The sequence below is a fragment of the Nyctibius grandis genome, chromosome 2 (assembly GCF_013368605.1).
Source record: "Nyctibius grandis isolate bNycGra1 chromosome 2, bNycGra1.pri, whole genome shotgun sequence".
Taxonomy (NCBI): Eukaryota; Metazoa; Chordata; class Aves; order Nyctibiiformes; family Nyctibiidae; genus Nyctibius; species Nyctibius grandis.
In genome coordinates this window covers 126,999,285-127,024,205 of record NC_090659.1, presented here as the reverse complement: position 1 = coordinate 127,024,205, position 24,921 = coordinate 126,999,285, and the positions used below count along the sequence as shown (strand labels likewise).

The following is a 24,921-nucleotide window of genomic DNA, read 5'->3' as shown; positions in this document are numbered from 1 at the left end:
CACCAGGGTGGCCACAAGAGTCCGGCCCGTGGTGGCCAAACGTCCCTCCAGGGCGCTGGGCTCCAGCCTCTCCTCCAGAGGGGCCCGATCCTGACCCCGCTGCCCATGTCCCTTCCTCGCTGCCACCACGGCTGCTTCAGGGACGTGGCAGAGCCTTGGCCCTGTCCCTGTCACCTTCCCCAGTGAAGAACAGCCCCCCCCCTAGCCAAAAAGCTCGGCCCAGGAGGGGCTGGGGGAGGGCAACGGGCCAAACGTCTCTTCATCTGCAATAGAAAGTTTTAAATATGCTCATTAAAATAATCACTTTTTTCTTTTTAAAATAAAAAAAAAAAAGCCTCCCCCAGCCCCAGGGGGAGGGGGCGCAGGGCAGAGTCCTCCCTCAGCCCCCCACGCCGCAGTCCTCGGGGACGGCCGAGCTCCTGAGAGGTGACGGAGACAAGCCAGCGTCCCCCCGGCCGGCTGCTGGCCCCCGCCCTGGGCACGTGTCCTCTCGTGGCTCCGCGGCTCCCCACCGCCTCGGCCCCTTACTCCAGCCCCAGGACGTAGTTGATGCCCTGGACCAGGCCGATGATCACCGGTTGCCAGGCCACCAGGTACCGTAGCCAGTCCAGCAGCTGGCCGTACATGACGTGAGGTCGCTCCCAGCTGGGGGGGAAGGAGTTAAAGAGCCACAGGGAGAGGGTGGCAAGGAGAGCGGCCCCCCCAGGAGCCACCCAAAGGTGCCACCACACCGTAGGGGCTGGGGACGGGGTGGGGGGACACAGCCCTCACCCTCTGCGGCGGTGGGGACAAGGTGGGGGGACACAACCGTCACCCTCTGCGGTGGTGGGGACAGGGTGGGGGGACACGACCCTCACCCTCTGCAGGGTGGGGACAGGGTGGGGGGACAAGACCCTCACCCTCTGGGGCAGTGGGGACAGGGTGGGGGGACACGACCCTCACCCTCTGCAGGGTGGGGACAGGGTGGGGGGACACGACCCTCACCCTCTGCGGTGGTGGGGACAAGGTGGGGGGACACGACCCTCACCCTCTGCAGCGGTGGGGACAGGGTGGGGGGACACGACCCTCACCCTCTGGGGCGGTGGGTGCCCAGGGTGGGGGGACACGACCCTCACCCTCTGCAGGGTGGGGACAAGGTGGGGGGACACAACCCTCACCCTCTGCAGGGTGGGGACAGGGTGGGGGGACACAACCCTCACCCTCTGCAGTGGTGGGGACAGGGTGGGGGGACACGACCCTCACCCTCTGCAGGGTGGGGACAAGGTGGGGGGACACGACCCTCACCCTCTGTGGTGGTGGGGACAGGGTGGGGGGACACGACCCTCACCCTCTGCAGTGGTGGGGACAGGGTGGGGGGACACAACCCTCACCCTCTGCAGGGGTGGGGACAAGGTGGGGGGACACAACCCTCACCCTCTGGGGCGGTGGGGTGCCCAGGGTGGGGGGACACAACCCTCACCCTCTGCAGGGTGGGGACGGGGTGGGGGGACACGACCCTCACCCTCTGCAGGGTGGGGACCAGGTGGGGGGACACAACCCTCACCCTCTGCAGGGTGGGGACGGGGTGGGGGGACACGACCCTCACCCTCTGCAGGGTGGGGACAAGGTGGGGGGACACAACCCTCACCCTCTGCAGGGTGGGGACGGGGTGGGGGGACACGACCCTCACCCTCTGCAGGGTGGGGACAAGGTGGGGGGACACAACCCTCACCCTCTGGGGCAGTGGGGACGGGGTGGGGGGACACAACCCTCACCCTCTGGGGCGGTGGGTGCCCAGGGTGGGGGGACACGACCCTCACCCTCTGCAGGGTGGGGACAAGGTGGGGGGACACAACCCTCACCCTCTGCGGTGGTGGGCACGGGGTGGGGGGACACAACCCTCACCCTCTGGGGCGGTGGGTGCCCAGGGAAGGGTGGTTCCAGCCAGGGTCACCTCGGCTGCACCCCATCAAGGAGGGGTTGGGGTGCAGCCAGGCTTCCAAGGGGACACAGGGGGTGGTCCTGGCTTCACCACGTCCCCCTCCTGTGGGCACCAGCCGTGGGGGTTGGCCATGAAGGGCTTCAGGAACATTTTGGTCTCTCAGCCGAGGGAGCAGCAGCCTCGTGCCCGCTGCTCCATGCCCAGAGTTTGCAGGGTCTCTGCCAGTGCCGTGGGCCAGCAGCCACCTACCCGGGCAAGCCCAAAGGAGCAGCCAGCAGCTCCCGGGCACGGCCCCGAGCCCCTCGTGTGCCCAACCCGCTGGAAAGGGCGAAAGGATACGGGTTACTGAACATCCTCTTGAGATCCACCTTCTCTTTGCAGTACGGACACGTCTGCTTCTTCCCGACGATGCACCAGCCCCGGATGCAGAACTCGTGAAACCTGGAGAGCGGCACGTTAAGGGGAACCTCCCTGGGGCTGGGGGGGACATGAGCAAGCACAGAGGAAACCATCGAGCTTCAAAAAGTCACCCCCGTTGCACAACCGCAGCCCTTTCCTAGAAGGTGCAGCCGCCTTCCAGGCACAGAGGAAAGGGCTCACGGGGCCGGGGAGGCATCACAAGGGCTATGGCCAACGTGGTGGGGCACAAACCCTTCACCGAGACGTCTCTGGCTGTGAAGTGACAGGGGTTTGAGTGCCAGGGAGGTTTGTCCAGCCCAGGAGAGCTCTGCCAACCTGCGTGGGTGACGCAAGGCTCCTGCAAAGGCTGCTCGGGGATCACAGAATCCCAGACTGGTTTGGGTGGGAAGGGACCTTAAAGCCCATCCAGTCCCACCCCCCTGCCACGGGCAGGGACACCTTCCACCAGACCAGGTTGCTCCAAGCCCCATCCAACCTGGCCTTGAGCACTGCCAGGGAGGGGGCAGCCACAGCTGCTCTGGGCAACCTGGGCCAGGCTCTCACCACCCTCACAGCCAAGAATTTCTTCCTCAGATCTCATCTCAATCTCCCCTCTTTCACTTTAAAACCGTTCCCCCTCGTCCTGTCACTCCATGCCCTTGTCAAAAGCCCCTCTCCAGCTTTCCTGTAGCCCCTTCAGGCACTGGAAGGTGCTAGAAGGTCTCCCCGGAGCCTTCTCTTCTCCAGGCTGAACAGCCCCAGCTCTCTCAGCCTGTCTCCAGAGCAGAGGGGCTCCATCCCTCGGAGCATCTCCGTGGATCAACAACCTCTTGAAGGAATTTCTCCCAGGGTCTGACTTCCAGGTGGGTGCAGAGGCGAGGTCGGTTGCTGGGGCAAGCCCAGCCTAAACCTCATCCAACAGCTTTATCACGCTTAAATTTAAGGCAAACAACTTTTGCCAGCGTGACCTTTTCTCGAGCCCAGTTTGGAAACCACCTCGCGGGCAGTAACGCAAGCGGTGCCAGAGGACATCCCAGCTCCACCGCTGAGTCACCGCTGGAAAAACCCCTGACCTGTCCCTGGCTGGGGCTGAGCGAGGACCAGGACTTCCAGTTTCCAAACTGGCTGCGCCTCGATCAGCTGATGGGGAGGGCTGAGCAGTTCCAGGGCGCTGGAAACCCTGCGTGTGGCCGGAGGTTTGGGGAAGGAGGGACCTTCTTCTTCTCCAAAAGGGTCATTAGCCACTGGAAGGGGCTGCCCAGGGAGGTGGTGGAGTCACCATCTCTGGAGGGGTTTAAGAAAAGCCTGGACATGGCACTTAGTGCCCTGGGCTAGTTGCCACGGTGGTGTCAGGGCAATGGTTGGACTCGATGAGCCCAGAGGGCTCTTCGAACCTCAGTGATTCTGTGATTCTGTGACCTGCTGGGCTGTGGTTGGAGCCCACCAGTGGCACCAGACTGTTCTGGGGGACACCAAGGGCAGCCAAGGAGCTGGTGTGACACAGGCAGCCCAGCTCAGCTGGACTGGGGACACCCCCACCTCACCCCACCAGAGCTGGGGGGAAGAAGGAAGAGGAAACAACCGCTCGTAACGCACACGGAGGCGGCGAGGAAGTGAGTTCAGGGACACGCGGGCTTTGGCCTCTTTCCGTGCCGAGTCAGCGATGACACGGACCAGGATCACGCGTAAAATCAGCACAAGGATCGTCCCCAAGTCCCAGGACAGGCGTTTTTTCACCCCAGAAGGATACACGTGGTTGCAGGAGAGGCGGTAGGTGTTCTCGATGATCCCCTCCTCGTTGACGTCCACGAAGATCTGCTGGCCGCAGACGGCGCAGACGCTGTCGGAGAGGTGCTTGGTGGGCATCCCCTGGGCGCTGTAGAACTGAGCAAGAGGGAGAGCGGTGACAGTGGTGACACCCCAGCCCCACACGCCCCCTCCCCACACCTGGACCACCCCCCCTCGCTCCCTGATGGCCCAGTGAGGTGTTGGCTGCCCGCTGGGGCCGGGCAGAGGCTGTGGGTGACAGCAGGACACGCTGGAGGTCACAGCTTTGACCTAAGATGACCACCTTGGGCTGGCACACAGCCTGAGCCTCTGAGGGCCAGAGGTCCCTGAAGAGTAGCCAAAGAGTAGCCACCCTCCACCAGTTCCAAGCCTGGTGGCTCAGCACCGGCCTGACGCAGCACGCAGGTCCCACAAGCTCCAGGGACGGCCACGAGGTCACTCATGATGTGTCCCAGCTCCCACGGCCAGGCTGGGAGACACAGAATCCGAGTATCTCCAGTTGGGAGGGACCCATAAAGGTCATCGAGTCCAACTCCCTGCTCCTCGCAGGACAACCTAACGCTGAACTGTGTCACTAAGAGCATCACCCAGACACTCCTGGAGCTCTGATGGGCTCGCTGCCATGACCACTGCCCTGGGGAGCCTGCTCCAGGGACGCTCCCAGTGAAGAACCTTTTCCTCATGTCCAACCTGAACTGCCCCCGAGGCAGCTTCATCCCATTTCCTCGTGAGAGAGAGGGGATCAGCACCTCCTCCTCGAGGAAGGTGTACGCTGCGATGAGGTCACCCCTCAGCCATGTGTGAACCGCATGGAGTTCAACAAGGCCAAGGGCAAGGTCCTGCACGTGGGTCGGGGCAATCCCAAGCACAAATCCAGGCTGGGCGGAGAATGGATGGAGAGCAGCCCTGAGGAGAAGGACTTGGGGCTGATGGGTGACGAGAAGCTCACCATGAGCCGGCAACGTGCGCTGGCAGCCCAGAAAGCCAACGGTGTCCTGGGCTGCATCCCCAGCAGCGTGGCCAGCAGGGCGAGGGAGGGGATTCTGCCCCTCTGCTCCGCTCTCGGGAGACCCCCCTGCAGTGCTGCGTCCAGCTCTGGGGCCCCAACACAAGAAGGACACGGAGCTGTTGGAGCGAGTCCAGAGGAGGCCACGGAGATGCTCCGAGGGCTGGAGCCCCTCTGCTCTGGAGACAGGCTGAGAGAGCTGGGGCTGTTCAGCCTGGAGAAGAGAAGGCTCCAGGGAGACCTTCTAGCACCTTCCAGTGCCTGAAGGGGCTACAGGAAAGCTGGAGAGGGGCTTTTGACAAGGGCATGGAGTGACAGGACGAGGGGGAACGGTTTTAAACTGAAAGAGGGGAGATTGAGATGAGATCTGAGGAAGAAATTGTTTCCTGTGAGGGTGGTGAGAGCCTGGCCCAGGTTGCCCAGAGAAGCTGTGGCTGCCCCCTCCCTGGCAGTGTTCAAGGCCAGGTTGGATGGGGCTTGGAGCAACCTGGTCTGGTGGAAGGTGTCCCTGCCCCTGGCAGGGGCTTGGAACTAGATGGGCTTTAAGGTCCCTCCCAACCCAAACCAGTCTGGGATTCCATGAGGGCACCCCTCAGCCTTCTCTTCTCCAAGCTGAACAAGCCAAGTGACCTCAGCTGCTCCTCCTAACTCTTGCCCTCCAGACCTTTCACCATCCTGGTCGCCCTCCCCTGGCCACACTCTCACAGTGCGATGTCCTTCTTGCACTGAGGCACCCAAAGCTGCACCCAGCGCTCAAGGTGGGGCCGCACCAGTGCGGTGTAGGGTGGGACAATCACCTCCCTCAACCAGCTCACTACGCTGTGCTTGATGCACCTCGGTGCCCAGGTGGCACCTTTGGCTGCCAGGACACCCTGTTGCCTCACATTCAACTTGCCATCCACCCAGACCCCCAGGATCTCTTTCCATGGGGCTTCTCTCCGTTCTCTCCTCCCCCAATTTGTACAACCAGGATTGCCCCGTCCCAGGCGGAGTATCTGGCACTGGCTCTTGTTAAATGTCACACGGTTGGCGACTGTCCAGCTCTCCAGCCTACCCAGATCTTGCTGTAAGTCCTCTCCACCCTCGGGGAAACCCCAGCTATGATGAGGTGTCCCAGTGCGAGCAGAAGGCGGGTGGTGAAGGGCTGGGGCTCCCCAGTCCTGCCAGGCAGGACCTCTGAATCACCGAATCAATGAGGTTGGAAGAGCCCTCTGGGCTCGTCGAGTCCAACCATTGCCCTGACACCACCATGGCAACTAGACCAGGGCACTAAGTGCCATGTCCAGGCTTTTCTTAAACCCCTCCAGAGATGGTGACTCCACCACCTCCCTGGGCAGCCCCTTCCAATGGCTAATGACCCTTGCTGAGAAGAAATGCTTCCTAATGTCCAACCTGAACCTCCCCTGGCCAAGCTTGAGGCTGTGTCCTCTTGTCCTAGCGCTGGTTGCCTGGGAGAAGAGGCCGACTCCCACTGGGCTACACCCTCCCTTCAGGTAGTTGTAGACTGCACTAAGGTCACCTCTGAGCCTCCTCTTCTCCAGGCTAAACACCCCCAGCTCCCTCAGCCGTTCCTCGTAGGTCAGACCCTCCAGACCCTTCCCCAGCTTGGTCGCCCTCCTCTGCACTCGCTCCAACACCTCAACATCTCTCTTGAAGTGCGGGGCCCAGAACTGGACACAGGATTCAAGGTGCGGCCTCACCAGTGCCCAGTACAGAGGGACGATCCCTTCCCCAGACCGGCTGGCTACACTATTCCTGATAGAGGCCAGGATGCCACTGGCCTTCTTGGCCACCTGGGCACGCTGCTGGCTCATGTTCAGCCAGCTGGGGACAGCACAGCATTAACTCACGCCGATGGTGGAGGCCATGTAATCCGCACACATCTCGGCGAAGTCCCGCTCCAGCACCCCGTAGTAAAGGCCGTAGAAGAGGAGGGAGATGCCGAAGTCCATCGCGTCTTCTGGTTTGATTCTACGACACAAGAGCCCAAACGACATCAAGAGCTTCTTTTGGGGTGCTGAGGGTGGGTGCAAAGCCAGAGTGCTGACACAGCCCACAGCAACTCCATCACAAGAGCATCCACCAAGGTGGTGGACACACGTCACCAGGAAACATCACAGAATCACAGAATCAATGAGGTTGGAAGATCCCTCTGGGCTCATCGAGTCCAACCATTGCCCTGACACCACCATGGCAACTAGACCAGGGCACTAAGTGCCATGGCCAGGCTTTTCTTAAACCCCTCCAGAGATGGTGACTCCACCACCTCCCTGGGCAGCCCCTTCCAATGGCTAATGACCCTTGCTGAGAAGAAATGCTTCCTCATGTCCAACCTGAACCTCCCCTTGTGAAGGGGGCTTCACCTGCAGAGCTCTTCTAGGTGCCTGCCCAGCACCACCCCGGTCCCTGCTTCTGGGACGCTTCACCTTGGCTGTCAACAAGCAGCATTTGAACAGAGGTGTGGCTGTAACGCCCCAGCTGCCTCATACCTGGCACCCATCGCCCTCACCAGCCTCTGCAACGAGCTACTGCCATCACCTCCAACTACCTCCTGCATCAGATCAGCTCCCAGTAAGCCCCCAGTTCACACCTCCATGTCATCAAGCTCTCTAAAGACAAAGATGGCTTGGGCTAGGGTCCTCTCCTACCACACCTGGGCTGGCTGCTTGTTGCAGGAACCTCTTCATCAGGGTAGCAAAGAAAATCCCACCGCTGCCCCCAGGCTGGAGACACACAGAGTTGGAGGGGCTGCGACACAGCTGAGCTGGGAGCAGGGCTCTCCACCAGCCCTGACCAGTTCAGGTACCAGGTTGCCCAGAGAAGCTGTGGCTGCCCCCTCCCTGGCAGTGTTCAAGGCCAGGTTGGATGGGGCTTGGAGCAACCTGGTCTGGTGGAAGGTGTCCCTGCCCGTGGCAGGGGGTTGGGACTGGATGGGCTTTAAGGTCCCTTCCAACCCAAACCAGTCTGTGATTCACCCACGATCCTCCCAGCAGGGAGAGGACACTCCGAGTCTCTTCAGCCCCGTTAATCTGATCTCCAAGACAACTGTTTCTCCAACACCTCATTCCACACAGCGTGTTACATCCCCCACCCCAAGAGTGGGACCCGCGAGAGTCACTCACCTGAATAATAAGTTAAGCCCAAAAAGCGTGAACATCACAGCCATGTACCCCACGATCCCGGTGGCGTAGCTCATCTTGTATATTAGTAGAAACCATTTATAAACCAGCCTGTAAAGAATTAAAACAAGAATTTAACTCTATCACCTGGAGAAAGGGTCATTAGCCATTGGAAGGGGCTGCCCAGCGAGGTGGTGGAGTCACCATCTCTGGAAGGGTTTAAGAGAAGACTGGACATGGCACTTAGTGCCCTGGTCTAGTTGCCATGGTGGTGTCAGGGCAATGGTTGGACTCGATGAGCCCAGAGGGCTCTTCCAACCTCATTGATTCTGAGAGCAGCCCTGAGGAGAAGGACTTGGGGGTGATGGGTGACGAGAAGCTCACCAGGAGCTGGCAACGTGCGCTGGCAGCCCAGAAAGCCAACGGTGTCCTGGGCTGCATCCCCAGCAGCGTGGCCAGCAGGGCGAGGGAGGGGATTCTGCCCCTCTGCTCCGCTCTCGGGAGACCCCCCCTGCAGTGCTGCGTCCAGCTCTGGGGCCCCAACACAAGAAGGACACGGAGCTGTTGGAGCGAGTCCAGAGGAGGCCACGGAGATGCTCAGAGGGCTGGAGCCCCTCTGCTCTGGAGACAGGCTGAGAGAGCTGGGGCTGTTCAGCCTGGAGAAGAGAAGGCTCCGGGGAGACCTTCTAGCACCTTCCAGTGCCTGAAGGGGCTACAGGAAAGCGGGAGAGGGGCTTTTGACAAGGGCATGGAGTGACAGGACGAGGGGGAACGGTTTTAAAGTGAAAGAGGGAAGATTGAGATGGGATATTAGGAAGAAATTCTTGGCTGTGAGGGTGGTGAGAGCCTGGCCCAGGCTGCCCAGAGAAGCTGTGGCTGCCCCCTCCCTGGCAGTGTTCAAGGCCAGGTTGGATGGGGCTGGGAGCAACCTGGTCTGGTGGAAGGTGTCCCTGCCCGTGGCAGGGGGGTGGGACTGGATGGTCTTTAAGGTCCCTTCCAACCCAACCCATCTGTGATTTTAAGAACTTAACTACTTCATTTTGCCTGAACGGAACTGCACCAAGCACCTGAAGAGTTTTACTTCCCAGACCTGGAGGGTGCTGTTTGCAGACACTTCTCCAACCCATAGGCACACACAACAGAGTTTTACATTTCTAATTCAAGCTACAGCTCCACCACGGGCCACTCACGGTCCTGGACTTCCAAACGAGAAACCTCGGGATCCCCAAAGGCCGTAGGCAAGCGTGCTTCAAGCTGGCGGTGCCCTCAGCCAGGCCACCAGCCCAGGCACCACCTGCCTTCCCACCACCCACGTGGGCACCACGTGCCCCGGGCTGGCTGCCAGCAGCCTGGTGGTGCCTCGCACTGGCCGAGGCGGGCAGGGGTTGGACATCCCCGGGGTGCAAAGTTGAAGACAACGATCTGAGACACCAAAATTGGAAAGAGCTCCTTGGGGTTGAGGAGTTCTCCCAGCAACACGTGTACCAACCTGGGCGTCGTCTGCACCAGAGGTTTCCGCGTCGCCCTGAAGGTGACAAAAGCTGTGACCGCTGAGAAGAGCACCCAGATGACCAGGAACCGCCACCAGTAGAGCTTGATTGTGAAATACAGAGGCACCACCCACATCTGGAAGAGGGTCACCATCTGTGGGAAGAGAGGAAAAGGCATTTTGAGCTGGTTCTCTGCTCATCGGGCATCAGGAACGCACTGCCAGGGTGGGCACCCTGCAAAGGGCCCTGAATTGCACCGGGGAACACGGGAGGTTGGGTCTGTGGCACCCTCAGCGCCTGCCTGAGGAGTTGGAGGCATCACCCAGGTGATCTTTGGCAGCAAAGGACTAGAGCTGGAGAGAGAAACGCAGAGGAACCATCTCCAGCAGAAGGTACAGGGGATGATCCACCAAACTAGTTGGCATAAGGTGGCTATAAAACCCTTCCCCTCGCCAGGGTCCCCGCACGCTGCGACCACAGACACCTCCAAACGAGGAGACGGGCACAGGAGAAGGGTTCAGACTCGCCTCAGCCCTGCAGCCAGTCCCTAAAAGGGATCTACGGCCACGTGGGTGAGCTCCCGTGGTGCAAACAGGCTCAGGTTGAAGTTCATGGTGAATTACAGGTATTGCCTGGAAACGTTAACGATGATAAGGAAGGCAGGGTGAGGTTGGTGCGGGTGAAACAGCCCCTGATGAGCCAGTGGCACCCAGAGGTGCTGCAGGAACCGGCGAACCCGGCAGACACTCACGTTGTAGGAGCGAGGGTGCCTCTGCTTCCACTGAACCAAGAGGAGCTGGGCCACCACCAGCGTGGCGATGAGGATGAGGACCATCTCGGCGTGCATGGCCTCGTGCCCGCGGTGCTTGGCATGCATCCGGGCGTGCTCCACCCTGCAACGACAGGGAGAAGGCGGCTGGAGAGCAGGCGGGCACGGAGCGGGGGCGAAGGGCACAGTGGGGCTGACTGTGTGACACCATGAGCACGTGCTGACCCTCAATGCCAACCCCTCAGCCCAGCTGCAGAGCCAGCAGCACCAGGGAGGTGGTGGAGTCACCATCTCTGGAGCGGTTTAAGGAAAGCCTGGACATGGCACTTAGTGCCCTGGTCTAGTTGACGTGGTGGTGTGAGGGCAATGGTTGGACTCGATGAGCCCAGAGGGCTCTTCCAACCTCAGTGATTCTGTGAAGTGATTTCCAGACTGATGCTCCACAGGCACTTGGGGTTTCTTTGCAGCTCGTGCTGTTTGACCAAAAACCAAGGCAGAATTGAGACCTGTAACATCCTTGCATAGAATCATTCTGGTTGGGAAGGACCTTCAAGATCATCAAGCCCAACCCTTAACCCAGCACTGCCAAGGCCACCACTAACCCATGGCCCTCAGCACCACATCTACACGGCTTTTGAATCCCTCCAGGGATGGGGACTCCACCACTGCCCTGGGCAGCCTGTGCCAGCGCTTGACAACCCTTTCCATGAAGACATTGTCCCTGATCTCCAATCTAAACCTCCCCTGGCACAACTTGAGGCCGGTTCCTCTCGTCCCATCACTTGTTCCATGGGAGAAGAGACCGACCCCCCCTCGCTACACCCTCCTTTCAGGCAGTTGTAGAGAGCGAGAAGGTCTCCCCTCAGCCTCCTTTTCTCCAGGCTAAACCCCCCCAGGTCCCTCAGCCGCTCCCCATCACACTTGTGCTCCAGACCCTTCCCCAGCCCCGTTGCCCTTCTCTGGACTCGCTCCAGCACCTCAAGGTCTTTCTTGTCGTGAGGGGCCCAAAACTGCACCCAGGATTCGAGGTGCGGCCTCACCAGTGCCGAGCACAGGGGTACGATCCCTGCCCTGGTCCTGCTGGCCACCCTAGTGCTGATACAAGCCTGGATGCTGGTGGCCTTGGCCACCTGGGCACGCTGCTGGCTCATATTCAGCCGCCATCAACCAACACCCCCAGGTCCTTTTCCCCCAGGCACTTCCCAGCCACTCTCCCCCAGCCTGTAGCGGTGCGGGGGGCTGTTGTGCCCCAAAGGCCCCACAAAGGCCCCACATCTCAGCCTTCAGCTGACAAGACAGTCCAAGTTAGGGGGAAAAAAATCCAAACCCAACAAATACACCAAATTCTCTGATCTTAAGTCGCCCCCTATAGATTAACACTGAGAGAAGACCAGGCTTGCTGTGCTTTTCAGCGAGTGTCTGGCTGAAATTGGCTCGGCGAAGGGAAAAGGAGGAACAGCCAGTGAGGAGTTTAATAAAAACCACGTTGGTGTTGCCTTTTGAGGCAGCTCATACTTCCCCCTAACAAGGGGAAGGCTTCCCCCTGCCCTCTCCCACCGTGAACTGGGGCCGTGCTGGTGGTTGCTGCTGTCAGGAGCAGGAGCTGGCTCAAGCTGCACGCACCGGTTCACCTCCCAACAGACTCACCTCCATCTCTCCTCTGGGGACAAGTGCGAAAGGTCGACCTAGGGAGAGAAAAAAACAGCAAAGAAATCAGTTGTTGAAGTCCCAGAGCAGCGTAGAGCAGATAATTTATTTACATCATCTCCCCACCCAGCGCAGGTGCCAGTTCACCACGAGCGACGCCGACACAGCACCCAACTCCTTCATCTCCTGGTGAGACCCCATCAGCACCACCAGCAGCAGCAGAGTCACCGGCCAAGCCACCCCAGGAGACCCCCAGGATCTCTCCTCGAGAGCTTTAAGAAGGGAACCCCTGGATGCAGCAGCTCTACACAACAAACCCTCGTGACACCACAGCCCAGAGCTGTCCTCAGACCCTCCAGCAACCTGCAGCAGCCGTGGGGAGGAGACCACCCGTCTGCCACCAACCGGTGGTGGCTGCCACCAGTCGCCCCCGCTGTGGCCAGTGACGGGGCACAGGAGGCTCTGGGGGAGCAGCGGGATTTACCATCACGCTTCGCTCACGCCACCAAGGAGGGTGACTTGCCCCAAAGGCCACCCTGGCCAGGACACGGCCGGGGAATTGGGGACCCCCCCGGGCATAGGGAGCGTCCCAGCAGCTGTGGGTTCCCCCCAGCCCCGGGCAGAGCCCTCAGCAGGACAGGAGCCCTTTGGGGGACACGTACCAGAGAACCACAGAACCGTTTGGGTTGGAAAGGACCTTTAAGGTCATCGAGCCCAACCCTTACCCCAGCACTGCCAAGGCCACCACTAACCCATGGCCCTCAGCACCACATCTACACGGCTTTTGAATCCCTCCAGGGATGGGGACTCCACCACTGCCCTGGGCAGCCTGTGCCAGCGCTTGACAACCCTTTCCATGAAGACATTGTCCCTCGTCTCCAATCTAAACCTCCCCTGGCACAACTTGAGGCCAGAAGGTCTCCCCTCAGCCTCCTTTTCTCCAGGCTAAACCCCCCCCAGGTCCCTCAGCCGCTCCCCATCACACTTGTGCTCCAGACCCTTCCCCAGCCCCGTTGCCCTGTAGTGACAAGAGGTGACGGGCTGGTGTAATCCGTGCTTAACGCGAGCTGAAACCACCAGGCTGGACACAGAGTGGTAAGGACGCCCTCCAACAGCTTTAGGGGACAGAAGGAACCGGACCAAGTGATTTAGAAGCCCCTCTCTGCAGAACTGCGACTCCTTGCTCACCATCTCAGCACCCAAACCTCACCCTGAGGCTGAGCCTTGCTGAATCCCCCGTTTCCCCCAGTGAGATTCGGTGTGAACACTCTCACCACGAGGTGTTTGGACTGGGGAGGGGCAGGGGGGGCCCTGCGATGTTGTGTTCCAGCTTTCTATCTTCACACGAGAGCTGAAGAAGCCTCCAGCACCAGTCAGGTCCCCGTATGGACTCACTGGCTGGGCAGCACTTGTCCCAGCACCAGCCCAAATCCTGACACACGGTGCTGGGGATGCAGCAAACGAAATGCCCCGGCTGGGACTTCATAGAACCACAGACTGGTTTGGGTTGGAAGGGACCTTAAAGCCCATCCAGTTCCAACCCCCTGCCACGGGCAGGGACACCTTCCACCAGACCAGGTTGCTCCAAGCCCCATCCAACCTGGCCTTGAACACTGCCAGGGAGGGGGCAGCCACAGCTGCTCTGGGCAACCTGGGCCAGGCTCTCACCACCCTCACAGCCAAGAATTTCTTCCTCACATCTCATCTCAATCTCCCCTCTTTCAGTTTAAAACCATTCCCCCTCGTCCTGTCACTCCATGCCCTTGTCAAAAGCCCCTCTCCAGCTTTCCTGTAGCCCCTTCAGGCACTGGAAGGTGCTAGAAGGTCTCCCCGCAGCCTTCTCTTCTCCAGGCTGAACAGCCCCAGCTCTCTCAGCCTGTCTCCAGAGCAGAGGGGCTCCAGCCCTCTGAGCATCTCCGTGGCCTCCTCTGGACTCGCTCCAACAGCTCCGTGTCCTTCTTGTGTTGGGGGCCCCAGAGCTGGACGCAGCACTGCAGGGGGGTCTCCCGAGAGCGGAGCAGAGGGGCAGAATCCCCTCCCTCGCCCTGCTGGCCACGCTGCTGGGGATGCAGCCCAGGACACCGTTGGCTTTCTGGGCTTCATCTCGCCTTTCCTTGGCGAGACACAACCCCCAAACCTATAGCACATTTCCCACCAAGCCGGCGAGGAGCTGTAAGAAGAGAGATGAAAACAAGTCACAGCAAGGACGTTGTTATCACCCGTTCTTGCACACCCCGCAGACGAACACACAGGAACGGGCTCCAACCTTTACCCCGGGGCTCTCCGGGGACGGCACGGCCCACGCGCACGGTGCCACCGGTGACACGCAGCAGATCCCTCAGGGCATTCCCCAAAGAGGTGTCTTGCAGCCAGCACCTCTGATCACACCCAGGCTCAGCAAGCGGCTGCTTCGCTTCCTCCGCGGCGCCTAATTACACCCCGGGGTGAGGAGGCAGGGAGCAGCAATCTGTGTGTCTGCTGTTGAACATCTGCTGTGCTTCACCCTAGAGCAACACCTGGGAGATTCGCTCCCCAAGGCCTTCGAGAAGCACTTCAGTGCTTAGAGGCAAAATATAGACCGAGGAAAAAATCTCTGTTTGGAGAAAACCACGTGTAGGTGGTGACGATCTGACATCAGCTCCGAGAAGCACACTCGTATCACCCGAATCCCCCCAGCTCTTCTGTTCCTGAAGGTCCAGGTTGGACATGAGGAAGCATTTCTTCTCAGCAAGGGTCATTAGCCATTGGAAGGGGCTGCCCAGGGAGGTGGTGGAGTCACCATCTCTGGAGGGGTTTAAGAAAAGCCTGGCCATGGCACTTAGTGCCCTGGTCTAGTTGCCATGGTGGTGTCAGGGCAATGGTTGGACTCGATGAGCCCAGAGGGCTCTTCCAACCTCATGGATTGGTTCTGTTTCGGATCACAGGGATGGAGGTTTTGGATCCTCAGTGGAGGTTTGAATCCCAGAGGTGGAGGTTTTGGATTCTTGGTGGAGGTTTAATCCTGGGGATGGAGGTTTTGGATCCTTGGTGGAGGTTTTAGATCACGAGGTCTGAGGTTTTGGATCTTGGGGGTGGAGGTTTTAGATCCTTGATGGTTGCAGTCTACAACTCCCTGAAGGGACAGGGACTGAACTTCAGCAGATTCCCCAGAGCTTAAAGCTCCTGAAATAACTTCATTAAGGGGGGGCCAGGACGTGACAGACAGGACGTTCATGGAGGAGTGATCTGATGACCGGGAGACAGGACTTGGCAGAGCAGCCACCCCACACCAGACCTCCCACTTAACCCCTTCTCCATCCCCACTCTCCCTCACCCAAGAAACGTGGGTTTGGTTCTAAAAACAAGCAGCGACGGCGAATCCAAGCGCGAGAGACGGTGCCAGGAAGCACCTGCCCTCGCCGTTAAGCTCTAGTTTGGGTCTGACTCATTCTAACACCCAGTTTTGGGTCTCTTTCTCTCCTCACCAGCCAGGTGGAAGAGGCTCTACTCTTAAATCTCCCTCCATCAGACCAGAGAGGGGTCATGCAAGGACCAGGAGGACAACTGAAGTGTCTGAAGATACGCTCCACCAACCCACCCCCGCTGCAGCCTCCTCCAGCCGGTGATGCCAGCACAGCACCCGCTGCGTGTGACCAAACAGAGCTCTTAGAACAACTTTTTCTTCAAAAAAAAGAGGAATTAAGAGTGATACCTTCTGCCCTGTCCCCTCCACAACCCAGGAACCACTCAACAACGCCAGCCCCCTCTGGGTGATGGCTGGGAGAAACTGGGTATCGATGGCTAAAGCCTAATTCTCCCCTCAGATGTGGTATCGTGGCCTTTAGAAGAAACACTCCCCAGGCTTCAGCAGGGGACAACACCCCTGAGGCCACCACAAACCTGCGATCCCCGTCACCGGGGTGGCCAAGAGAACCATCTCCCTCTAGGAAAAGGCAAAGGCTGAGGTTACCGGTAACACAAAGCCTGTTTCTTGTAGCAGAAGGACAGAGACAGGAGGCTCCCCAGGCACACGTGCCACCCGCCCCGCTGCGAGCCCGCTGTAATCTCCTTACGCTCTAAATCTGGGCAGGAGGAAAGGAGAACGTCTCGAGGAGGGAGAATAAGCTGCTGATTTCAGCTCCAAGCTACAGACCAGCCTCCAGCTCGCGTCGTGCGGCTCCACAGCGTTTTGGCCGTCAAAAACGATGGCACCCAGCGTCTGGTACACAGAGCACGGGGCAGCGGGGCAGGAGCAGGAGCCCTGATCTCACCATACCCTGGGCTGCATCCCCAGCAGCGTGGCCAGCAGGTGAGGGAGGGGATTCTGCCCCTCTGCTCCGCTCTCGGGAGACCCCCCCTGCAGTGCTGCATCCAGCTCTGGGGGCACCAACAGAAGAAGGACACGGAGCTGTTGGAGCGAGTCCAGAGGAGGCCACGGAGATGCTCAGAGGGCTGGAGCCCCTCTGCTCTGGAGACAGGCTGAGAGAGCTGGGGCTGTTCAGCCTGGAGAAGAGAAGGCTCCGGGGAGACCTTCTAGCACCTTCCAGTGCCTGAAGGGGCTACAGGAAAGCTGGAGAGGGGCTTTTTACAAGGGCATGGAGTGACAGGACGAGGGGGAACGGTTTTAAACTGAAAGAGGGGAGATTGAGATGAGATCTGAGGAAGAAATTCTTGGCTGTGAGGGTGGTGAGAGCCTGGCCCAGGTTGCCCAGAGCAGCTCCCTCCCTGGCAGTGTTCAAGGCCAGGTTGGATGGGGCTGGGAGCAACCTGGTCTGGTGGAAGGTGTCCCTGCCTGTGGCAGGGGGTTGGGACTAGATGGGCTTTAAGGTCCCTTCCAACCCAAACCAGTCTGTGATTCTATGATTCCTGCAGCCCCAGCCTCAGGGTTTGTTCCCCACCATCCACTGGGAACAACCTGCAATAACTGGAAGATAAATCTCAAGAGGGCTGAGCGTCCGGCCGCTCACCCGAGGCAGGTTTTGAAGAGGCAGCGAAAATGTGAGGAAATTTTGGAACCTCAATTCCTCATTTCTTCTGCTCCTAAATCAGCGCAGTAACAACCGGCGGGGAGCAGAAGGGCCCCGACCCACCAAACGTGTCCCTCAAACCCTGGCTGGAAAAAAAACCCTCTGGCTTAAAAACCCACCAGTGAATATCTTAAAAGATAACAAGCAGCAACTCAAGAGCGACCGATTCGTGGTTTAAGACATTCGGTCGCTGGATCTGAGGTTGAACCCTCCTGTCACCCCGCTGCACCCGCTCCTTGGCAGCAACACACCGAATCAACCAGGTTGGCAGAGCCCTCTGGGCTCATCGAGTCCAACCATTGCCCTGACACCACCATGGCAACTAGACCAGGGCACTAAGTGCCATGGCCAGGCTTTTCTTAAACCCCTCCAGAGATGGTGACTCCACCACCTCCCTGGGCAGCCCCTTCCAATGGCTAATGACCCTTGCTGAGAAGAAATGCTTCCTAATGTCCAACCTGAACCTCCCCTGGCAAAGCTTGAGGCTGTGTCCTCTTGTCACCTTCAGCACCTGAGAATATTGAAGCCAAACCACCAGTTCTCAAGGAAAAGCACTGAAAACGCCCCAGCCACCGTTCTGCTACGAGGGGAAGGAAAGCTGACGAGCACAGAGGTGGCCACGAAGGCGGCTGCAAAGGTGGCTGCGAAGGTGGCCGCAAAGGTGGCCGCACGTTGTGCAGAAGCAGGCGAGCCCCTGCTCCCAATTCCAGCTTTCCCAGTAGATCCTTTTAATTTTTCATCTCCAGGATCATCTGAACACCAGCCCAGCAGCGGGAGCTCCGATTAAAGCCCTCTGCCTCACACCAGCTTCAATTCCCCAAGAGAAATGAGGGCTACTAATTATCTCAGCGTGGAGGCTCGCGCGGCGCAGCACCGAGGCGACAGGCACAGGAGGGATCGTCACCGCGCTGCCGGCGTCCGAGGGCGCCCCGAGCAGCCCCACGTGCTCCCCGAAGTGCAAATCCCACCCTGGTCCCGTGTGGCTTTTCCAGCAGCGAGTTTTACAGTCAGGAAATTAATTAACAACAGAAAAGCGTTGCAGGCGCCGAAGGGCTCGAGCTGGGGGTCCAAGGGCCCCTCTTCAGCTCTGGGGACCCCGTCTTTGGGGACAGGAGCTTGTCCCCGAGCACCTCAGTGTGCAACGACCCCCCACGTCCCAAACTGCTGTTTCCTTGTTCACGGGCTGTGTCTCAGCCCCCCACAGCCTCCTCCACCCACACCCAGCCCCTCACCCCCGCCTCAGGCCCCCCACCCCAGTGGCCTCTCTCACCGCTCTCACCCTGCCCCAGTGCCCCCCAACCCCATGGGAACCCCACAGCCCCCCAAGACTCCCTCTCCCAGGGCCCTGCAGACCCCCTGCAGCTCACCAGGGAGAGCCCAAAGGCCCCCTGACCCAGAGCCCCACAATGTCCCCAGGGGGAGCCCAAAGGCCCCCTAACCCAGAGCCCCACAACGACCCCCTGCCCCAGGGACCCCCAACCCCACGGGAACCCCACAGCCCCCCAAGGCTCCTTCTCCCAGGGCCCTGCAGACCCCCTGCAGCTCACCAGGGAGAGCCCAAAGGCCCCCTAACCCAGAGCCCCATAATGTCCCCCTGCCCCAGGGACCCCCAATGTCCCCCTGCCCCAGAGCCCCCCAGCCCTAACGCTCCCCACACCCCCCTGCCCCACAGCCCTGCCAGCTCCCCGTGCCCCAGCACACCCCCTCCCCTGCCTCACGGACCCCCAGCAGCCTCGCAGCCCCTCAGTGCACACCCCTACCCCTTCCCCCCCCACCTCCCCCCGTCCCAGCGCCCCCCAGACCCCGACACTGCCCCTGCCCCCCGCCATGGAGCCCCCACACCAGGGCCCTGCCCCCGCGCCAGACCCCCCAACCCTCCCTCCGGCGCCCCCCGACCCTACAGCCCCCCTCCCCGGAGCCCCCAGCCCGCTCCGCCCCCCGGAGCCCCCGGCCCCCCGCTACCTCCTCCACATCGTGCTCGACGGGGCCTCCAACCTCCACCTCCAGCACCGCCGCCATCTTGCCCCCCCCCCCCGTCCCCAGCAGCCAGCTCCTTCCGCCACCGTCCACCAATCAGCGAGCGCGCCACAGCACCACCGGCCAATCGCTGGGCGCGGCTGTGCCCCGACGGCCAATCAAAAGAGGGGAGAGGTGGGACAGCTGCCGGGGGCGCCACTTTAGGCAGAAGGAAGGGGCGAGCTGTCACGGCCAGGGATCATCTGCCATTGCCAAGGCCCGGAGCGGGACGCACAGTCCCTGCCGGTGGGCCCGGTTGCCCTGGCCGCCTCCGCCCGCGGGGCCGCCGCTGTTAACGCTCCCGGGACGCCGCCTCTCGCCCCCCTCGCGCCCCTTTCCGCTGTTCCTTCACGCTGTTTCGGAGGGAGCGCACATGGCAGACGGTCCCTTAGCGCGCCCGGTGACGCGGCGCGGCGGGAGGACTACGTATCCCGTCAGGCACCGCGGCGGGGCCCGGGCCGGGCCTGGGCCTGAACAGGGCCTGGGGTTCAACCGGGGCCTGGGGCTCAACCGGGGCCAGGCCGGCGGCTGGGGCAGGGCCGAGGGTCGGCCTGGGGCCGGGAGCGGCGGGGGTAGGAGCGAGAAGGGAGCGGTGAGCAGGCCGCGGGGTCGGGGGTCGGGGGTCAGGGGTCACGCGGTTTGGGCGGGAGATTCAGGCGGCGGCTGCCGGGGTCGGTGCGGCGGGGGAGAGGGGCTGGGGGGGCCCTGGGGCAGGGCTGGGGGGCGAATGGGGCTGGGGGGGCCCTGGGGCAGAGCTGGGGGGCGAATGGGGCTGGGAGGGCTCTGGGGCAGGGCTGGGGGGCGAATGGGGCTGGGGGGGCCCTGGGGCAGAGCGGGGGGGCAAATGGGGCTGGGGGAGGTGGGGGGGGGCTGTGGGACAGGGCTGGGGGTAAATGGGGTGAGGGGCAGTGGGGGGGTGAATGGGGCAGGGGGCTGTGGGGGCTAGACAAGACATGGGGGCACTGGGGGGTGAATGGAGTGGGGGGCTGTGGGGCAGGACTGGGGGACACTGGGGGCTGAATGGGGTCAGAGGGGGCTGTGGGGTAGAGCTGTGGAGTGAATGGGGTGGGGGGGCTGTGGGGCAGGACTGGAGGCTACTGGGGCAACCGACTGGATCTGGGGGGGTTGTGTGTGGGCCTGGGGACACCCGGGGGTTGGAACTGGAGGGGCTGAGGTGGCTGTGGGGCAGGACTGGGAGGCACTGGGGTGGCTGAGCAGGGCTGGGGGGGTTGTGAGTTGGTTGTGGGGGGGTCACTGCTGTGGCAAAACGAGGCTGCAGGGTGGTGGGGCAGGACTTGGGGGCACTGGGGTGGTGGGAGGGGGCTGGGAGGCGCTGGGGTGACAGAGGGGGGGCTCTGGGGTGACGGAGGGGGACTGCTGCGGGGTGGTGGGATGGGGCTGGGGGCTGAGGCTGGAGTCAAGGGGGACTAACAGGGCGCCTGTCCCAGTGCCCCCCACTTCACACCGTCTGAAAGCTGGGGGGGCTGTGCTGGGGGGTCCCGACCCCCCCAGACCTGCCCTCTCTCCCCCAGCAGGGGGAAGGGACGCTCGATCCTGGACGGTGTCTCCAGGGGGTCCCGGATGGCGCCGGTGAAGATCAGCTACGTCGTGTCCTTCTCCTCTCAGGTCTCGGGGTGATTCCTCGGGGGGGGTTGGGGAGAGCCCAGATTTCCCTCTGAGCTGCTGAAGAGGGGGGGGTGGGTCTTGGTAGGGGGTGCCATGGGGTGCAGCGCCACAGCTCACCTCGTTAGGGCACTAATTAGCACCGCAGGGCACTAATTACACGTGATGACGTGACACGGCGTCGTGTGCAGGACCCCAAGTACCCGGTGGAGAACTTGCTGCGGGAGGACGACCTTCGTCCCTGGCTCGGCTGCCCCCGGGACCGCAGCCGGCAGCTGAGGGTGGAGCTGCAGCTGGAGAGAGCCAGCGCCATCGGCTACCTGGATGTCGGTACGTGGCCCCCACCGTGGGGGGGTCGGCAGCTCTGAGCCCCACAGAACCGTCTGGGTTGGGAAGGACCTTTGAGATCATCGAGCCCAACCCTTACCCCAGCACTGCCAAGGCCACCACTAACCCATGGCCCTCAGCACCACATCTACACGGCTTTTGAATCCTTCCAGGGATGGGGACTCCACCACTGCCCTGGGCAGCCTGTGCCAGGGCTTGACAACCCTTTCCATGAAGACATTGTCCCTGATCTCCAATCTAAACCTCCCCTGGCACAACTTGAGGCTGGTTCCTCTCGTCCTATCGCTTGTTCCCTGGAAGAAGAGACCGACCCCACCTCGCTACACCCTCCTTTCAGGCAGTTGTAGAGAGCGAGAAGGTCTCCCCTCAGCCTCCTTTTCTCCAGGCTAAACCCCCCCAGGTCCCTCAGCCGCTCCCCATCACACTTGTGCTCCAGACCCTTCCCCAGCCCCGTTGCCCTTCTCTGGACTCGCTCCAGCACCTCAAGGTCTTTCTTGTCATGAGGGGCCCAAAACTGCCCCCAGGATTCGAGGTGCGGCCTCACCAGTGCCGAGCACAGGGGGACGATCTCTGCCCTGGTCCTGCTGGCCACCCTAGTGCTGATACAAGCCAGGATGCTGGTGGCCACCTGGGCACACTGCTGGCTCATATCCAGCCGCCATCGACCAACACCCCCAGGTCCTTTTCCCCCAGGCACTTTCCAGCCACTCTCCCCAGCCTGTAGCGGTGCGGGGGGTTGTTGTGCCCCAAGGGCAGGACCCGACACTTGCCCTTGTTGCCCCTCACACAGTGGCCTCGGCCCATCGATCCAACCTGCCCAGACCCCTCTGCAGAGCCTTCCAGCACATCAACACTCCCACCCAACTTGGTGTCACCTGCCAACTCACTGAGGGGGCACTCGATCCCCTCGCCCAGACCATTGATAAAGATATTGAACAGAACTGGCCCCAGCACTGAGCCCTGGGGACACCACTGGTGACCTTCCCACCTCCCCACAGGCAACTGCGGCTGCGCCTTCCTCCACATCGAGGTGGGACGTTCCTCGTGGCCGCTCGACCGGCCCTACCTCACCCTGGTCCCCAGCGTCGCGCTGATGACGCCGGCGGACTCGAAGCTGGAGCAGAACCGCTGCGGGGTCCGGATGTTCAAGGAAGGTAAAAAGATGGAGTGATGTGAAGGGAAAAAGGCTCAGGGCAGAGCGGGGAGGCTGGAGGGGGTGGGATGGGGTGGGGAAGGGGACAGGGAGACCAAGGAATGACCAGCAGTGCTGGAGACGAGGGGTCACAGCCATCCCGTTCACCGTGGAGGGTTGTTCCAGCCCTGCTCCCCTGCCCCAGCCTCTCCCGTGCCCAGAGTCCCCCCGTTGTCACTGTGCCCTGGTCCTGGAGGAGGGTGGTGACGAGCAGAGGTGGGAATGGGACGCTGGGGAGCGGTGCCAGGGTGGTGGTCCCCACTCTGCACCCCACCAGCTGCGGGCAGGTCCTGCCCACCCGTGGCCGTCCCTGACCACGCTGGCTGCCCCCCCCCCCCACCCCACAGCAGATTTCCTGGCGCTGGCGGCGGGGCAGAAGTGGGACCGGCTGCGGCTCACCCTGAGCCAGCCCTTCAGCAGGCACAGCCAGTTCGGGCTCTCCTTCGTCCGCGTCCGCACGCCGCTGGACCCCCAGCAGCCCCCGCCGCGCGGCCCGGTAGGTGCATCTCACCCCTCTGCCCGCTCCGGGGTGTCGGGGGGCTTCTCCTCTGCCCGTGGAGGTGCTCACCGGGCTGAACTGGGCTGGGGGCCGGGCAGTGCCAGTCTCCTCTCCCCAAGGTGCCCCCTTGCCCCACAGGAGGATGCTGAGCCCACAGACAGCCCCTGGCACACCAGCCCTGCCTTTTGCCAGACTTTCTTCACAGAACCACGCTCGTAAGTAGCCTGGGCTGGTCCATCTCCGTCCTCTCCCTGCGTGCCCAGGCCCAGAGCCACCTCGAGGTGCTGGGTCCGAGCCCCAGCTCGCCCCGTGGCTGACGATCTCTCTGTCTCCAGGAGCTCGAGGGAGGAGGAGCAGCTGAAGAGCCGCCTGCAGCAGCTGGAACCAGGCGCCGGGAGCCCAGCGCGGCTCAGCCGCCCGGCCAGGATGGTGCTGTCGGCGGCGCGGAGCCGGGCACTGAGAGCCAGAGCTGGCATGGGCGGCCCAGGGGGTGACCCGGAGCTGCTGGACGAGGACTCAGGAGGGTCTGTGGTGCCAGGTGAGCCAGAGCTGCCCGGGGGCATGTCACGGTGCAGAGAGCCCTTATCCAACCCCCCACACCGCTACAGGCTGGGGGAGAGGGGCTGGGAAGTGCCTGGGGGAAAAGGACCTGGGGGTGTTGGTCGGTGGCGGCTGGATATGAGCCAGCAGTGTGCCCAGGTGGCCAAGAAGGCCACCAGCACCCTGGCTTGTATCAGCACTAGTGTGGCCAGCAGGACTAGGGCAGGGATCGTCCCCCTGTGCTCGGCACTGGTGAGGCCGCACCTCGAATCCTGGGTGCAGTTTTGGGCCCCTCACGACAAGAAAGACCTTGAGGTGCTGGAGCGAGTCCAGAGAAGGGCAACGGGGCTGGGGAAGGGTCTGGAGCACAAGTGTGATGGGGAGCAGCTGAGGGACCTGGGGGGGTTTAGCCTGGAGAAAAGGAGGCTGAGGGGAGACCTTCTCGCTCTCTACAACTGCCTGAAAGGAGGGTGTAGCGAGGGGGGTCGGTCTCTTCTCCCAGGGAACAAGTGATGGGACGAGAGGAACCGGCCTCAAGTTGTGCCAGGGGAGGGTTAGATTGGAGATCAGGGACAATGTCTTCATGGAAAGGGTTGTCAAGCGCTGGCACCGGTGCAGGGAGGGACAACTGCTCCTCCTCTTGTCCCCAGGCTCCGTGCAGGACGTCCCCGCAGCCCCCGCCAGAGCCCGCAGGCAGCGGGGCAGCAGGCGCAGCGCTCCCAGCCCCGCCAGCAGGTAATTCCCCACCTCCCTCCTGCCCTCCCCCCTGATTTCTGCCCTCCTCGGGGTGGGCAGGACGCAGCGGAGCCGGCCCTAAGGCTCCAACCCTCCTGCCAGGTCTCTGCGTGGGGCGGGAGGAAGAGCCCGAGCCCGCGGCCACCGAGCGAGCGGGGCCAGGAGGGGTGACAGCGGAGGGGGCGGCAGCGACGGGGGCGTCTGCCCCATCTGCGCAGGTGGGTGCTGGGCGGGGGGCTCCTCCTCCACCCAAAACAGCCCCTGGGTGGGCAGGGGCGGGGGGACGTGCTGCTGGGGCAGAGCAGGGGGGGTCTGTCTGTCCGTCTGTCCACCCAGCTGAGTGCCCTCAGCTCCCCGGTGCTGCCCGTCCTGGCTGGGGGGTGACGTGGTGGTGGGAGGGATGGGGGGGGGGGGACAGCGCAGGGCTCCGTCCCTGGGAGCTGGGGGGGGGGTCCTGGCCCCGAGGGGTTGGGGGGAGCGGCTGCAGAGCTGCCATGGCACCGAGGGGGGCTCACGCAGGGTGCCCCGTGAGGGACATCACGGGGTGCCACAGGGTGCCACGGGAGCCCCCCCCAGCGCCTGGGGACAGCCCTGTCACCTCCCCTTTCCCACAGGCTGCTTCAGCCCGGATCTCCTCCCCGTTCACGCCGCTCACTGCGGGGAGGAAGACCCCGCCGAGGCCTGGCCTTCCTCCCCCGAGGCCTGGGTGTCCTGCCCCATCTGCCAGCTGCCCTTCGGCGCGGCGGAGGTGGAGCGGCACGCCAGCACCTGCGGGGAGCCAGGGGGGACACGGGGCACCCCGTCCTTGTCCCATGGCCTGGGG

The 24,921-nt window shown here is 62.1% G+C and overlaps 2 protein-coding genes across 5 annotated transcripts; one reads left to right on the top strand and one right to left on the bottom strand.

Annotated features, from left to right (window-relative positions):
* Positions 1-287: 287 nt before the first annotated feature.
* On the bottom strand, positions 288-19,172 carry RNF121 (ring finger protein 121). 4 transcript variants are annotated; one of them, XM_068424472.1, is made up of 9 exons: positions 19,108-19,172; positions 12,140-12,177; positions 10,475-10,616; positions 9,723-9,877; positions 8,237-8,344; positions 6,965-7,085; positions 4,071-4,204; positions 2,261-2,362; positions 288-645 (listed from the first exon to the last, which is right to left on the bottom strand). In XM_068424472.1, exons 1-9 carry the CDS (start codon positions 19,162-19,164, stop codon positions 525-527), a joined length of 978 nt encoding a protein of 325 aa, XP_068280573.1. In that variant the 5' UTR covers positions 19,165-19,172; the 3' UTR covers positions 288-524. The 4 variants fall into 4 exon arrangements, with proteins under 4 accessions (XP_068280573.1, XP_068280596.1, XP_068280581.1 ...); XM_068424495.1 differs by having other exon boundaries at positions 288-659; positions 2,264-2,362; XM_068424480.1 differs by lacking the exons at positions 288-645; positions 2,261-2,362 and adding an exon at positions 2,985-3,242.
* Positions 19,173-19,603: 431 nt separating this feature from the next.
* Positions 19,604-24,918, top strand: XNDC1N (XRCC1 N-terminal domain containing 1, N-terminal like; the record flags this gene model as incomplete). Its single annotated transcript, XM_068395350.1, has 10 exons — positions 19,604-19,753; positions 20,694-20,787; positions 20,976-21,114; positions 22,131-22,286; positions 22,672-22,820; positions 22,962-23,038; positions 23,159-23,361; positions 24,014-24,098; positions 24,201-24,316; positions 24,713-24,918. Coding segments are annotated over exons 2-10 (1,176 nt in total), but the record flags the coding sequence as incomplete, so codon positions are not given.
* Between the last annotated feature and the right edge of the window lie 3 nt (positions 24,919-24,921).